The sequence below is a fragment of the Antechinus flavipes genome, chromosome 3 (genome assembly GCF_016432865.1).
Source record: "Antechinus flavipes isolate AdamAnt ecotype Samford, QLD, Australia chromosome 3, AdamAnt_v2, whole genome shotgun sequence".
NCBI lineage: Eukaryota > Metazoa > Chordata > Mammalia > Dasyuromorphia > Dasyuridae > Antechinus > Antechinus flavipes.
Genome location: NC_067400.1, coordinates 347,805,760 through 347,821,122, shown reverse-complemented (window position 1 = coordinate 347,821,122; position 15,363 = coordinate 347,805,760). Strand labels below are relative to the sequence as shown.

The 15,363-nt window shown below is 32.4% G+C and overlaps 1 protein-coding gene across 1 annotated transcript in view; it reads right to left on the bottom strand.

The window, feature by feature from the left end:
- CLASP1 (cytoplasmic linker associated protein 1) overlaps positions 1-15,363 on the bottom strand; it is a 324,204-nt gene that overhangs the window by 125,454 nt on the left and 183,387 nt on the right. Inside the window, exons 11-16 of the mRNA XM_051985719.1 lie at positions 14,062-14,154; positions 10,226-10,371; positions 7,546-7,681; positions 5,211-5,281; positions 4,332-4,391; positions 1,521-1,598 (exon numbers count right to left, since the gene is read on the bottom strand). Coding sequence (XP_051841679.1) covers positions 1,521-1,598; positions 4,332-4,391; positions 5,211-5,281; positions 7,546-7,681; positions 10,226-10,371; positions 14,062-14,154 — 584 coding nt within the window. The remainder of the gene's footprint in view (positions 1-1,520; positions 1,599-4,331; positions 4,392-5,210; positions 5,282-7,545; positions 7,682-10,225; positions 10,372-14,061; positions 14,155-15,363) is intronic.

Below are 15,363 nucleotides of genomic sequence, written 5' to 3'. Positions count from 1 at the left end.
CTTGCATCTTTTGAGGATGTTCTGATTCATTCCCTATATGGTAGGTACTAGTGTTGTAAACTCATAATACAATGCTCTTAAAAAAAAAAAGGGGGGGGGGGGGAAGAACTCTATAATCACATATACATCATTTAATGGATGGAACCAAAGAAAAGTAAACATATTTAAGTAAAGACTATAAGAAAACAATCACATTGTAAAAGATTTTACACTTTACCAAAAAAAAAAAAAAAAAAAAAAAAAAAGCATTATGCCAAATATGTTTGGAAAACGAAAAGTATGTATATTGCTTTGCTAAAATGAATTACCTTATTGAATTTAAGGCTGACTGAGAAACTATACATTTATAAAGAATTAAAAGATATTCATTCAATTTTTAAATTGATTTGCTCCTCAAAATTTATAATGAAATGAAAAATTAACTATTTACTTAATATTATTTTATATTTTGAGCAGCATTCTATGCTATAATGAAGCCATAACTATAATAATAGGAATATTTATTTCCATATTAAAGGATAAAAATCTCCAAATATCATCTGTACCAAAAATCCTCAATAGTGATTCAGAAATTATTCAATAGAAAGTTATTCTCAGAGTACTTTTATGAAACATTATTCCCAGTTATTTCCAAAAAAAAATTCCATTATTTCCAAACTGAATTGTTATGGGTGCTTATTATTTTTTTTATTATTTTTTTTAGCTTTTTTTTTTAATTTTTATTTAATAATTACTTTATATTGACAGAATCCATGCCAGGGTAATTTTTTTACAACATTATCCCTTGCACTCGTTTCTGTTCCGATTTTTCCCCTCCCTCCCTCCACCCCCTCCCCTACATGGCAAGCAGTCCTATATATGTTAGATATGTTGCAGTATATCCTAGATACAATATATGTTTGCAGAACCGAACAGTTCTCTTGTTGCACAGGGAGAATTGGATTCAGAAAGTATAAATAACCCGGGAAGAAAAACAAAAATACAGATAGTTCACATTCGTTTCCCAGTGTTCTTTCTTTGGGTGTAGCTGCTTCTGTCCGTCATTTATCAATTGAAACTCAGTTAGGTCTCTTTGTCAAAGAAATCCACTTCCATCAAAATATGTCCTTATACAATATCGTTGTTGAAGTGTATAATGATCTCCTGGTTCTGCTCATTTCACTTAGCATCAGTTCATGTAAGTCTCGCCAGTCCTCTCTGTATTCATCCTGCTGGTCATTTCTTACAGAACAATAATATTCCATAACATTCATATACCACAATTTATTATGGGTGCTTTTTAATACCTAACTAGAATAAAAAAAGACTTTACTTATAAAACATATGCTTGCTTTATGTAACTGGTTTTAAACTTTTTAAAGTATAAGCAGTGGCATGCAGCCAATAAAGATTTTGCAATTGTCTATTAGGTTTATAGCTTGATGTTTGAAAAAGCCACATTTGGTAAACCCTTAGCAAAAGAAACTAATATAATCAAGATCTAAATGTATTTACTAGGAAGGAATTTAGCAAACACTTACTTTCTTGCTTCTATCCTTGCTTCAGAATCAGCATCATGTATTCCTTTCTTTATTGTTTCTGCTAATACTGATATGTGTCTGTTTAAATAAAGAAATATGTTTATGAGTAAGCCCAGAGAAACAATTTCAAAATATTTATATCAAATTATAAGTTATTTCTATTGCTTGCATCTTGAAAAAAGAGAAATTCAAGTCTTAAGGCATTTAAATTTTAAATTCACTCTTTGCCCAATTTCTTTTATATTGCTAGCTTTCCGCGACAGTCTCAGTTCTATGGGAGTAGAAAAATAAACTATATGTTTCTGTGGTCAATGTAATGTTTTATGGAAATACTGATGAATCAAAAAATAGTCTCAACTCAGCATTTTTGTGGGCAATCCTCTTAATAACTGAGTGCACCCTTTACCTAGTTAAGGTGCAATTTACACTTAAAGTTTTCTCTGAATCTTTTTAAAAAAAAAATCACATAGCCATTTTATAAGTGAGTATTTAGAAGTGAATCTCTGCTGGCTGAGAAGGAAACCAAGTTTAATACTTTTCAAGGTATTCAGAAAAGGAAAACAGACTGGATTATTCCCACAAGTTAAAAAAAACAAAACATACAAACGAATAAATCTTTGCAAATAAGTACATTTTTACCAAATCCAAGCATGTACTTACCTATCTCCCCTTGTATCCAGAGTTAATTATTTACCAAGCAAAGACTATCCCCTACTTTAAAATCATGGATGTCCACAAAATATTATGTTTGAGAAAGATTTTTTTAATCCTAGCAGTTGAATAACAGTCAATAGCAATGTGTTTTGTTGCTCTGTAGTCAAAATATGGTTAATTACCTAATAAACTAGGTGATAATTCTTGTAACAATCATTTTCTATCTGTAAAATTAAAATATCTAATTCTTTGCTTAGATGAGAGGGCTTAAGTTCTCTTGAGGCTACTCAGGGACTCTTTTCTTCCATTAAAACAAATAACTATCCATATCTTAGCAAAATGTAGTATCTTTAAAGATAAAAACTGCTATATTTTTGTCTGTGTTCCTAAAGCCTAGCTGATTTCCTTACATAGTAGGCATTTAACATATATTTGTTCAAATGAATTCCCAAACCTGGCTACATTGGTCTCTCAGAAGGAAAAAGTAAGCTGCCTGACTTTCCAAGTTGCTTACTAGTACAAGACATGCAAAAATAGCAAAGAACTTCATTAAGGCTCTGCTTTATCAGGACCCCATCCTTCTCTAAACAAGATTTATCAAACTTTTCATTTATTGATGCATCTTAAAAAGGATGAGCATTTACTCTCATAAATAATAATAGAAATTTGACTGGTCACCAACTACTCTTTAACAAAATTCCATTACAACTGAAATGTTTAGGTGCTCATGGAAAATGAAAGTTAGACTAATAGATGGCAGGGTCCTCAGAAGTCCAAAGGATAATAAAATAATAGACACAAAATCAGAGGGACCTTTAAAGATCATTTGTGCTTTTCTAAATATGATTAGTTGGTCAGTATCATTAGAAAAAAATATTCCCTAGAACTCAACACTGATTCTGTATAATATATTTAGAAATTTAGCATCAACCCTTAATAAATTTCACTTTATTTGCTTCAGCTCGCTACTACAAACTGAGATCCTGTTATCCAAAGTACTGGCTTTCCCTCTTAGTGTCCTTCCTGTCAGCCACAAATCTGACAAATATGCTACCTATGTCTTCATCCATTTCATGAATTCAACAACATAACAAGTGACACAAAGGTATCACTGATACCGATCTTTTAGCTCAAAGTATACACAAAAATAGACTTCTGGGGAGAAAAGCAACAGAGAACTAGAAATATGCAGAAACAGAGAATGGCAGAGATTATTTAGCTTTGGGAGGTTCTCCTTACAATGTTAAAAGACCTTAGGCTAAAAGGCCAAGGTCTCCCATTGCATCCAGGGTCATCTCCAGTCAACCTGATCTATATCTGCTCATTGGACCCACATGGCTCTGATGGAGAAGGGGACATTGGTGATTCTGTCCAGTCTGCCCTCACTTAAATCCAATCCACTTGCAAGCCATGCCAACACCTCCCTGATGTCATGATCCTCAATGACAACAAAAGACAAACACTACCACCAATTTCATCTCTTGAAACCTATTATTATTGCAGTTACAATCCACAAACTAACTATGCATATGAGGTAGAACAAGTATGTGGCATACTAGATAGAGTACTGGACCAGAAGTTGAAAGATTTGAGTTCTAATCTGACTTCGGACACTTACTAGCTGTATGACCCCTGGGCAACTCACCTGACCCTATCTGCCTTGGTTTCCTCATATGTAACATGCGCTGGAGGAAGAAATAGCAAATCACTCTAATATCTTCACTAAGAAAATCCCCAAAAGGATCTTAAAGAGTTAAGATACAACTACAAATTACTAAACAACAATACAACAATAAACAACAATAAAATGCTTATCAAAGTCTTCTGAACATTTTATTCTAAGGTTCTGAAATCCTAAATAAAAAATGCAAAGAATTCTCTAATGGCCTTGACATTCCCTGCACTTTAAATATACTTTAAATGTCTATGAGAGCACTGCTGGTGAAAAATCAGAAAGTTTTATGTAAAGAGATCAGATTTTATAGTGTTTAATCTTTTCTTATGGATATTTCTATAATACAATATTTCTTACTATTAGTGTCAATAATGATACCACAATCAAAATAAAAGCTTCATTTAGTCCTCTAATCATCAAACAGAACAATGTAAATATCAAGTTTATCAGAAAATACCAAAAATATCAAGTCATATGCTCACCTTTCCAGTGAATGTGTTTGCCATTCTTGTAAAAGCAAATCTAAAAATTCAAAACAGCGCCTAAAAATTGTTTTTAAAAAAAGAGATTATAATTTGAAGAATTTTAGTATAAAGGTGGATGCACACAAACACACATGCAATACTGATTCAAATTTAGATTTCACCGATATCACCCAATTTGATTTAAACAAAAACTGGATTATCAACAATAATTGGCACTTTATTTTTAACATATAGTTATTTTTTTCTTTTACAAGTGACCTCATCTGATTTTTCTTTTACAGAATAATTGTGGAAATATGCATAAAAGAAATGCACATTTTTAACATATATTGGATTACTTGCTATCTAGTGGCCAGGGTAGGGAGAAGGAAAGGAGAAAAAATCTGGAACATAAGAATTTGCAAGGGTGAATGTTGAAAACAATCTTTGCATATCTTTTTAAAATAAAAATCTATTATTAAAAAAAGAAGTGATCTCATTAAAAGGAAGATTTATGAAAATCTAGTGTATATGTATGTGTGCATATACTCCCACCCCCACCCCCACCCCCACCCTCTAAATACGCAACAAATACAAGCAATTAATTTCCCAACTAGGACATTTTTTTTATCTGATACCAACTAGATAATAGAATCCAAAAGTGATCTCAAAATGTACAGAAGACAACATAAATTTGATTCTTTTAAAAAAATCAATTCAAGCAAAATCAATGTGAGCAACAATTGAATATTCAACCATGAATCAGAAAGCTAGGAAGCTACCTTACAAAACAGAATTTTCATCTTATCTACATTGTGAACGTTGCAAAGTTTGTGTTTCTTACAACTTTTTTAATTCCAACAACTAATATGAAGAGAAAAACTCATTACTGCTCACCTTCTAACTGCGACAGATTTGGACGTACAGTTGCTAGTTATGACAGGTATTAGCCTAGGGATGTGTGTATGCTGCGGAAAAGAGAAAACTAATTATGGGCACTTGAAAACTTAAGTAGTCATCCAATCTTTTTTTGATTAGTCTACTTGTCACATATTCTATTCAGAAGGTCAAAGACCATGGTAAATTATATACTGACAAATGAAAATACATGAAATTATATACTGACAAAATGAAATAATAAATGTACATAAACACCAAGATAAAATGATGTTTATAAGGTTAGATTTTAATAGTTGAAATAGAACAGTGAGTTTGTATGTAAAACATTTAAGATGTTTTCATATTAAAAAAAAAATCGTAGCCATCTATCAGCCATGTCATGTAAACTTGTAGCCAAAGTAGTTTTAGTACTAAATAAGAAATTTCAATAGTTATATAATATTTACTTTTGAGACAAGAGTATAACTTTCTGAAATTGTTAGAGAGAACAAGTAAATACTATTGATTTCATTCCAAATGAAGGTTGATTAAAAAAGATATGATTATTAAGTCTTCTAGCACAAAGGTTACACAAATATGTATTTTGGGGACCAACGGTAATCTTAAAGTTATGATGAAGGTAGTGTAGAGCAGGTTGCTCTGAAGCAGGAGTTCTTAAACCTTTTTCATACTCTGGATCCCTCTGGAAGTATGGTTATATCTATGGGCCCTCTTAATATTTTTAAAAACATAATACAGTAAAACAAATCAGATTACAAAGGAAAATAATTATATTAAAGTTCTTTTTGCTCAGCCATTTACACCTCCCTTATGACCATATTTGGAGTTTTCTTGGCAGAGATACTGTAGTGGTTTGCCATTTCCTACTCTTGCTGATTTTACAGATGAGAAAAAACTGAGGCAAACAGAGGTAAGTGATTTGTCCAGGGTTCACACAGCTAGTATCTCTAAGGCCAGATTTGAACTCAGGGAGATGAGTCTTAACTCCAGATCTGACAGACTAGATACTATACTAACTGCCCCCTACTGAAACACAGATAATTAAATATAAAAACAAGTTCATGGAAAAAATATCTTAAGAGATTGAGGAGCTTTTTGTTTTGTTTTGTTTTTAAGTTGGAATTATACTGTCACTTGAATATTTGCCTTTCAACTGACCATGGAAAATAGCTGATCAAAGTAAGTTAAACAGCTTGTCTTCTCTGAGTCAGATCTTTCCAATATATATTATCATTGGTTCATTTGAATATTTTCCAATATATTAAACATTCATATTTTTAAAAAACACAGAAAGTATCATGTCTTTTAATATTATCTGCAAGTGTGAAGTACTATACCATAGCTCCTCTTCAATGGTATTGAGAAATAAAAAAGGAAATACAAAGTTCTAATGATGTTGACAAAGAGCATAAGACAGTCAAGTCAAAAGGTTACTTTTTGCAAGACCATTTTCTTGACATCTAAAAATTCTATAATAAAAATCCTAATAACAAAAGGAGACTGAAACTGAAGCACATTCGGGTCATCGACTAGTTAAATGGGGAGAGAAAGAAAAGGACTTAAAACATGAGGAAGAATTGATGGGCCTGGGGTTAACAAAAGAATCCTATAAGGGGACAATGGGGATAGGAGACTATGTATTCTTTTAAGCTCCAACTCTAACACTCAGGAAATACAATCTTCTGCATTCCATTTTTCCTCCTTTCCAGGGAGAGTGAGAAAGGTAAATAGAACCCCACCCAAAGGAAAAGCCAACTGGGATTAAACTAGCCAATGGAAGAAAACAATGATAAGCAGCAGCAGAGCACCATGGGAAAATGATAGGATCTATTCTCAAGGACTCTCCTTCAAATCCCTGTTATGTCACATATAACTTGAATGATGTTGGACCATTCATTTAACACTTGGGAACCTTAGTTTCCTCATCTAAAAAACAAGGAAGCTGAAAGAGATGACCTCTAAGGTCCCTTCTAAAAGTCAACAAAGTCAGAATTCCAACTCTGCCTCCATTGCTTATTATCTATCTGTGGGATCCTGATTAAGTCCCTTTACCTTTCTCAGTGTTCTCATCTATAAAGACTATAAAGGACATCTATCTTAGAGAGTTGTTATGATAATCAAATGAGAGACTATATGTAAAGATTCTGTTTAAATGTCCAAAGAAGACAAATGTAACAAATGAGATCTCTTTCCAAAAATGGAAGCTATTAAATAAACCAAGTCAGAAGACTACACCAAATGGGAACAATGAAATCACGAATGTCTCATTTTATCATCATCAACTAACATAGACTGAGCTCTTACAACATACAAGACACTTAAACATACTTACTCGAATAATTAACCTAACAGCTACAACACCAGATGTGGCCATGATTTTGGCACTGTTTGGGATTAAATTAAAAATGGTTGGCATGATGGCTTCGGCTCCATGATCAAACTTGTTTCCCAGGACTGATGACAGATGCCTTTAAAAATAAAACAAACAAACAAAAAGAGTGGGAAAGAGAAAAGAGATCAAGAGATAGACTTGTGTCTTTTGTTTGGTATTTGTTGCAGCCATTACAATTAAGAAGATGAAGAAACATCACAAAACAAAAGCATTGTAAATCTAAAAACTTCTTGAACCTGTAACTTTTAAAACATAACTTTTCCCAAATGACTTATTTTTATACCATCACTCACTCACCTTTTGAACACTGGGATATTTATTGTCTATTACTTAATTTTCCAATATATTCTCCCAGTTCAATGACATTTATTTTTGAATAATTAAAAATTTAAGTTAATTCCTTGATTAATTCAATAAGCATTTATTAAACAACTACTTACGTCCTAGGTATTATTTTGAGAATAGGGAATATAAAGGAAGAAGGAAAACAGAAAGAGGAGGAAAAAAAAAAAAAAAAAAAAAAAAGGTCCCTGTCCCAAATATAGCTACATTGTATTTTGAAAACTGCCCTGACAATGAACCTTTCTAAAGGGGAATTTGAGGCTTAAGATACATGCTACTCAACAGACACATATAATGTTATAAATTTAGAGCTAAAAGGAACGGCAGAGGTCATCTGATTCAAGTTTTCATTTTATAGATAAAGTAATTAAGGCAACTGAGGTAAGTGACTTAATTAATGTTATATAAGTAGAAAATGAGAAGCAGAAATGGAACTCAGGTCCTCTGACCCTAAAACTCACTTATATCACTCTGCTTCTATTAAGGTGGTTACTCTAACAGGGAAGAACACACCATATCAGCTCCCTTACAGATCGAGATTCACTTTTACTCACTTTCCTTTAATCAATTTCCCAGCCTTCTGCTATTTGTTCCACAATGAGAAGGAACAAATGAAAAAATTTACATGTTGAGTACCAATCTATGAATCGGAATCCCATAGCTATACAATATTTTAAGCCATTTCCTTTTGATAAAAATACAATTATAACATTATGTAATATTAATAAGTATATGATAATTATAATAAAGTATGGTTATATAAGAATATGGATTCAACATTACATATGAACATAATATGTTCATTACTAAATGAACACTTTTCTAAACTATTAGCTAATGCATTACAATACTTTTGTGCCACAGTTGAAATTCTAAGTTAACTATGGATGTGATGGACTAAATTAAAGAGCTACAGGGCTGTTTATAGTTATTCTAAAAATGCCAAAATAATCTTTTCAGCCAGTTCAGTTCAGAATGGTCTGAACTAATTTTTTTTGCCATCTTTTAAAAATACTCTGCAATAAATAAAGGGGAAGGGGAGAGAAGGGTGCTATTAAAATTACCTTTACTATTATATACAAAAAAAGAAAAAGAAAATTAAAAACTATACATATCTAGTTGTTTTTCAAAAGATGTTCTTCCGATATATAATCTCAGTCTATAAACTTTATCAAAACCAAATATCGAAAGATAACACCTAATTTAGATCCTGACGAAATTATTTACCAGAAATCATATTATTATTCCAACAGAATCTATGTCTAACATCTATCCCACTTTTGCTACTGTCCTGTCACTAATTCTAAGCTAAAGTAAAACAACAAATAAGTAAAGTACAGCGATGAGAAAGAAAGGTATACACAGAAAAATGGATAATAAAAGGAATGGAAAAAGGGGTTTTTTTTGGTTTGTTTTGGTGAGCTTACCAGATAGATCAATTTTTTAAAAATGTAGGATTAGACATATCTTATCAAAGAAAACTATACAGTATATAAGACAGAATCTCTTTTGAAAGATAAATAAATGATCTGTACTATTTTAGCATTTCAGGTACAAAATGAATTCAAACTTCAGTATTTAGCATAGTGTCTGAAACTATGGTAGGTGATTAATGATTATTGATGGACAATTCTAACCAAGTTAAAAAACCCATTACAAGGGAACTATAGCTGTCACAGAGTTGAGATTTCATACACACACACACACACACACACACACACACACACTCTCTCTCTCTCTCTCTCTCTCTCTCTATATATATATATATATATATATATATTCCTTGGTTATATAAAAGAAGAAGTGATACTTTCTTACTATAATCTGTAAAGCTATAATTTAAAGGTTATAGAGGACTCTAGCATGTAATTTGGTTACAAAAATAGAAGTGGAAACTACAACATACATGTGAAATAAAAATATAATCATCATCATCATCTAAATTAATTAAATGTAACTAAGCAAAAAATGGCAAGAGAATTTTCAAATTTAGCATATATCCCATTTTATTAAAAATTCCAAAAACATCCCTTCATAGCTAAACTAAATCTTTCAGAATCTAGTTCTTTGCACAAAATATCATAGAAATAACTACTCACATAAATATAATTGGATCAGGTAATACTTTATAATAACAGTGTGACTAATATGACTCTCAGAAATAGGTAAAAATTAAGCCATGCCCTATTTTGGAGATTCCACCAACTATATCCCATGGAATACTCTTACAAAATAAACTGATAAAAGATTTAAGAATCTGGAAGAATACAATTCTTACCCCAGCGTGATACAAGCTTCCCGGACAACTTGAGATCGCAGGTCTTTAGCAGATAATTTAAATGCTCCATCCAACAAACGTAAATGTTGAAAGAAATTATCATATTCAGCAGCTCCAGCCAAAAGTAATGACCGAATCTTTTTCAACTGGGAAGACAGATGATTTTTAATGGATATAAAAACTTCTCAAAACCAAATAAAATCTGCAATGAAAATAATTAATGGACGTAGACTAGAAAATACTGAAAAAACCATTCGCACAAGAATTCAGATAGTTAAATGTTAGTGGATATTACAATTTCAAAATATTAAATAAATTTAGAAAGAGGAGGATTCTAGAACCCCACAGGTACCTAAGAATCTACTACAACCCCAGAAAATGCTTCAGAACTGCTCTACGTCTTACAATACGACATAAAAAAATAACCAGGATTGTTATTTAGGGATTTCTCCACAAAGAAAGTGAATTTAAAGAAGACAAATATCTATTGTCCTACCATTCTCTAACTGAAAGGAAAAGCTTTCAAATAACAGTAGGTAGCAATTATAACACCTTAGTGATCGATCATCTTTCATTAGCTTTGCTCAAGTAAAACACTGCCCTTCACCAATCCTGAACTCTATTTTGTCATCTAATTGCCTCAAGTATTATATTTTTTTCCTTTTTTGCTGAGGCAATTAGAGTTAAGTGACTTGCCCAGAGTCACACAGCTAGGAAGTGTCAATTGTCTAAGATCAGATTTGAACTTAGGTTCTCCTCACTTCAGGGCTGGTGCCCTATCCACTTACTTAATTATTTAATCTACTTTTCTTCACTGTCAAAAATGGGGGAAAGATCTATGACACAAAAGGTGCATGGTCAGAAATCAAAAAGTAAACTATGTAGGAAATGACTGCCACTATCACCCTGAGTCTGTTTCCTATTTTTAATTTCTTCCTGTCTACTGGATTCTTTTTTGCTCCCTACAAACTTGTCCATACCTCTCAAATTCTTAAAAAACAATATCTTAATCTGACCATCCCTGCTACTGTCCTATCTCTCTTCCTGTTCATGATTCTTGAAAAAATCATCTACCAATAACTCCACTTAACTCATTTTCTTCTAAAAACCTCAGCAGTATGACTTCTAGCCTCATTCAACTGGAACTATCCTCTTAATGGACAAATCTAATGGCCTTTTCATATCCTTGATCTTCACTGAACACACTGCCATGGTGCTGCTCTTCCCTCTTTTGCTTATCATCTTTTTGTTTGATTCTTCCTTCTCAGTCACCTTTTCTGGTTCTTGACCTAACCACAGGAACCCTAAAGTTCTATCTTAAACCACTTGTGTTCACTCTATACTGTTTTTCTTGATCTCATCAGTTATCATGAGGTTAAATCATCACTTATTTCAATTATGCCCATACAGATGGACTTATGGATATACAGATCTGTATCTAAATAATGATAGTTAACATTTACAGAGCATCCATTATGTGCCACACACACTAATGATGAGCACTTTCACAAATATTATCCTGTTTTCAGCCTCACAACTCTAAAAGGTAGGTGCTATTATTATCTCCATTTTACAGGAGGAAACTGAGGAAAACAGAGATTAAGTGACTTGTCTAGGGTCTCACAGCTAATAGGTATCTGAGGCTGAATTTGAAATCATCTATGCCTGATTCTAAATCTGGCATTCCATCTACTATGTCACCTACCTACCTCAACTATAGGGTATACACATATATTTTGCATATTCTAAATGTATGCTAGTATCTGTATCTATTGCTACAGCAATATGTGGAAAATATATCTAGAATGTGTTCATACAGACAGCTAGGGTGTACGTGTGTGTGTGTGTATATATCAATATGTATTACACATAATACCGTCTTACAAACATACACATGTATTGTACTGTGTGTGTGTGTATCAATATGTATTATACATAATACCTTCTTACAAGCATAGACATTTATTGTACTGTGTGTATATCAATATATATTATACATAATACCTTCTTACAAACACATGTATTGTACTATGTATATGTGTGTATATCAATATGTATTATACATAATACCTTTTTACAAATATACACATGTATTGTACTGTGTGTGTATGTGTATCAATATGTATTATACATAATACCTTCTTACAAACACATGTATTGTACTATGTATATGTGTGTATATCAATATGTATTATACATAATACCTTTTTACAAACATAGACATGTATTGTACTGTGTGTGTGTATCAATATATATTATACATAATACCTTCTTACAAACATACACATGTATTGTACTGTGTATGTGTGTATGTATGTGTGTGTATATATATCAATATGTGTTATACATAATACCTTCTTACAAACATACACATGTATTGTACTATGTATGTGTGTATGTATGTATGTATGTGTGTATATCAATATGTATTATACATAATACCTTCTTATAAACATACACATGTATTGTACTAGGTGTGTGTGTATGTGTGTGTGTACACACACACACACATATACACACATACAGAGAGAGAGAGAGAGAGAAAGAGAGAAAGAGTGTGTGTGTATATGTGTACATCTCCAGCTCTAGTCTTTCTACAGAATTATAGTAGCACTTCTCTGATTTCTTCTTGTATTATTCTCAAATGGATGTCTTAAAAGCAACTCAAATTCAATAAGTCCAAAACAGATTTAACTCCACTTCCCTGCCAAAAACCTACTCTTCTTTCAAACTTCCCTATGATTGTTGGAGGAAATCACAGTGCCATACCTGATTGTTCAATCTTACCCCATTTATTTAACTGCCAAATCATATTGTTTCTAATTTCATAACATTCCCTGCATATATCCCCATCTCCTTCTTTCCACCTTTATAATCACTACCTAGTTCAGATTATCATCACCTCTCACTTGGACCACTACACAAGCATTCCAACTCATCTCCTTGGCTTGAGATTTCTCCTACTTCAATCCTACTAATTCTTCAATTAACTTCCAAAGGGATTTTCCTAAAGCATAGATCTGAACATGTCAACTCCCCCTATGCCCTGGCTCCTTATGATTTACAGGATCAAATATAAACTGTTTTTGACATAGAAAGCTTTTCATAACAAGAATCCTTTCTACCATTCTAGCCTTTCTATATCCTATTCTTTCTCCAAATATGCTAAAACTCAACTAAGTTGGCCCAATTGGAGTTCCTTGACATAACACTCCATCTCCAGTCTCTGCTCATGCAGGATTTGACCTTTCCCTTACCTCCAACACAAAGTTTCCCTAGATCTCTTCAAGACATTGCTTAAACATTATTTTCGTTTGCCAGACCAAGCTTCTAATTAAAATCTTCTATTTTCATACTTTCATCATATGAATTTTGTATGTACCTACATATTTACATGCTGTTTTATATATTAGATTGTGAGCTCTTTGAAAGCAGGATCTATTTCTGTTTTTTAAACTATTCTTTGGATATTTAGCACTAAACACTGAGTGTGGCACATAATAACTGTTTACTAAAAATCTGTTAACTCATTAACTGGAAGAAGAAATGAAATTGGGGACTATACACTAAAAGTCTTGATTTGCATTAAGGTTTCAGAAAAATGATAATAATACATACAACATTATAATATAATGTGTATTTTTGCAAAGAGAGATGAAAACATTAATACACTCCTCCCCCACCACCACCAGAAACATCATTCCTACTTACCACAGTAATTTATAGTGAAATAGCTATTAATCAGCCTTTGTTAGATACAGTCTATTTTTAATAATGGCAAAGTTTAATGAATGGCCATAATTAAAAAAGCAATTATATCAAATCTAAAAACTTACAGCTGTTACTCTCTGTTCCCAGTCATGTTTGTCATCAGATAAGATTTCTCTAATTTTATTTATAGATTCTTCGAGATCTCGACTGGAATAAATCTGTAAATTTTTAAAAAGTGTGATCAATTTATAAGATTATTTACATAACAAAACAAAGTTTATCTTTCAGATGCATCAAATCTAGAACATGCAAATGGTATGAATGACATAAAAATTATTATTTTTTAAAAAGCCAAGTAGTAAAGAGACCAATATGAGGTAGAATGATGTGATAGATGTCATTAAACTGCATGTTAAGTTTTTCAGATCTTGTCACAATGCTTGCTGGATAACTTTACAGAAAATTTAACAAGTTCCTGGTTGCATAATTAGCAGAAAAAATAATCCTGGTTTAATACATTCCATGGTGCTTATGATAAGAAATTGAGTTTACTCCAATATTCTATAGATCTATGATTCCATGAGTATAGTTTCTTCAATAATGCAGATCATATGCAATGTGTGATTGGCCATGAAGCTTTAAGTCAAGTGTTCCCATAAGTTTACCATAATTCTCCACCTACATAATGGGGCCTTCCTGGAATTCTTTTGACATTGTGAAGATATCAATGAAGAAAAATGGTTCCATAGTTAACCCTCAATCTTGTCACAAAATCAGCCCAGCTTTTTTTAAATCATATATTTCTTCAATGATATATTTTAATCCACTTATCCTGAAGAATTCCTTGTTTGAAATGTGATACAGTACACTTAAACCACCAGACATCTTTCTATTGAAATATCATGGTGATACTGAACTTCAAGTCTTTGGTTTTGAATAATAAAAGGATTCAGTTTCCAATCATCACTAGAAAAAAATATTGGAGAAGATGGCAGAGAAAAGCCAGGAAGGAGCTTGAGCCCTCCCCAGTATCCCTTCAAAACAAATGTTAAATCAAGACTCTAAATCAATTCCAGAGTGACAGGATGCATCAAAAAAAAAAAAAAAAAAAAAAAATGGAGTGAAACAAATTGCCAAACCAGAAAACTTAGAAAAACTACAGGAAAGATCTGTCTCATTTGGATAAAAAGGGAGTGCAACCCAGCACTAGTAGTATTCAGGGAAGCCAGCAGGAAGCTCTTAGCCGCAGCACATAATCCGTAACAAGACCCAGTGAAGTAGAAAAATTGCTAGCTCTAGAATCACCAGCACAATAGATACCATTAGGTTGGCCCACCCCATGGCAGTGGACAAGCAGCTAGCTCCAGATATCTGAAGCAAAAAGTAAATGACCAGGTCCTTGGCTCCCAGGATAAAAAGCTTGGGAC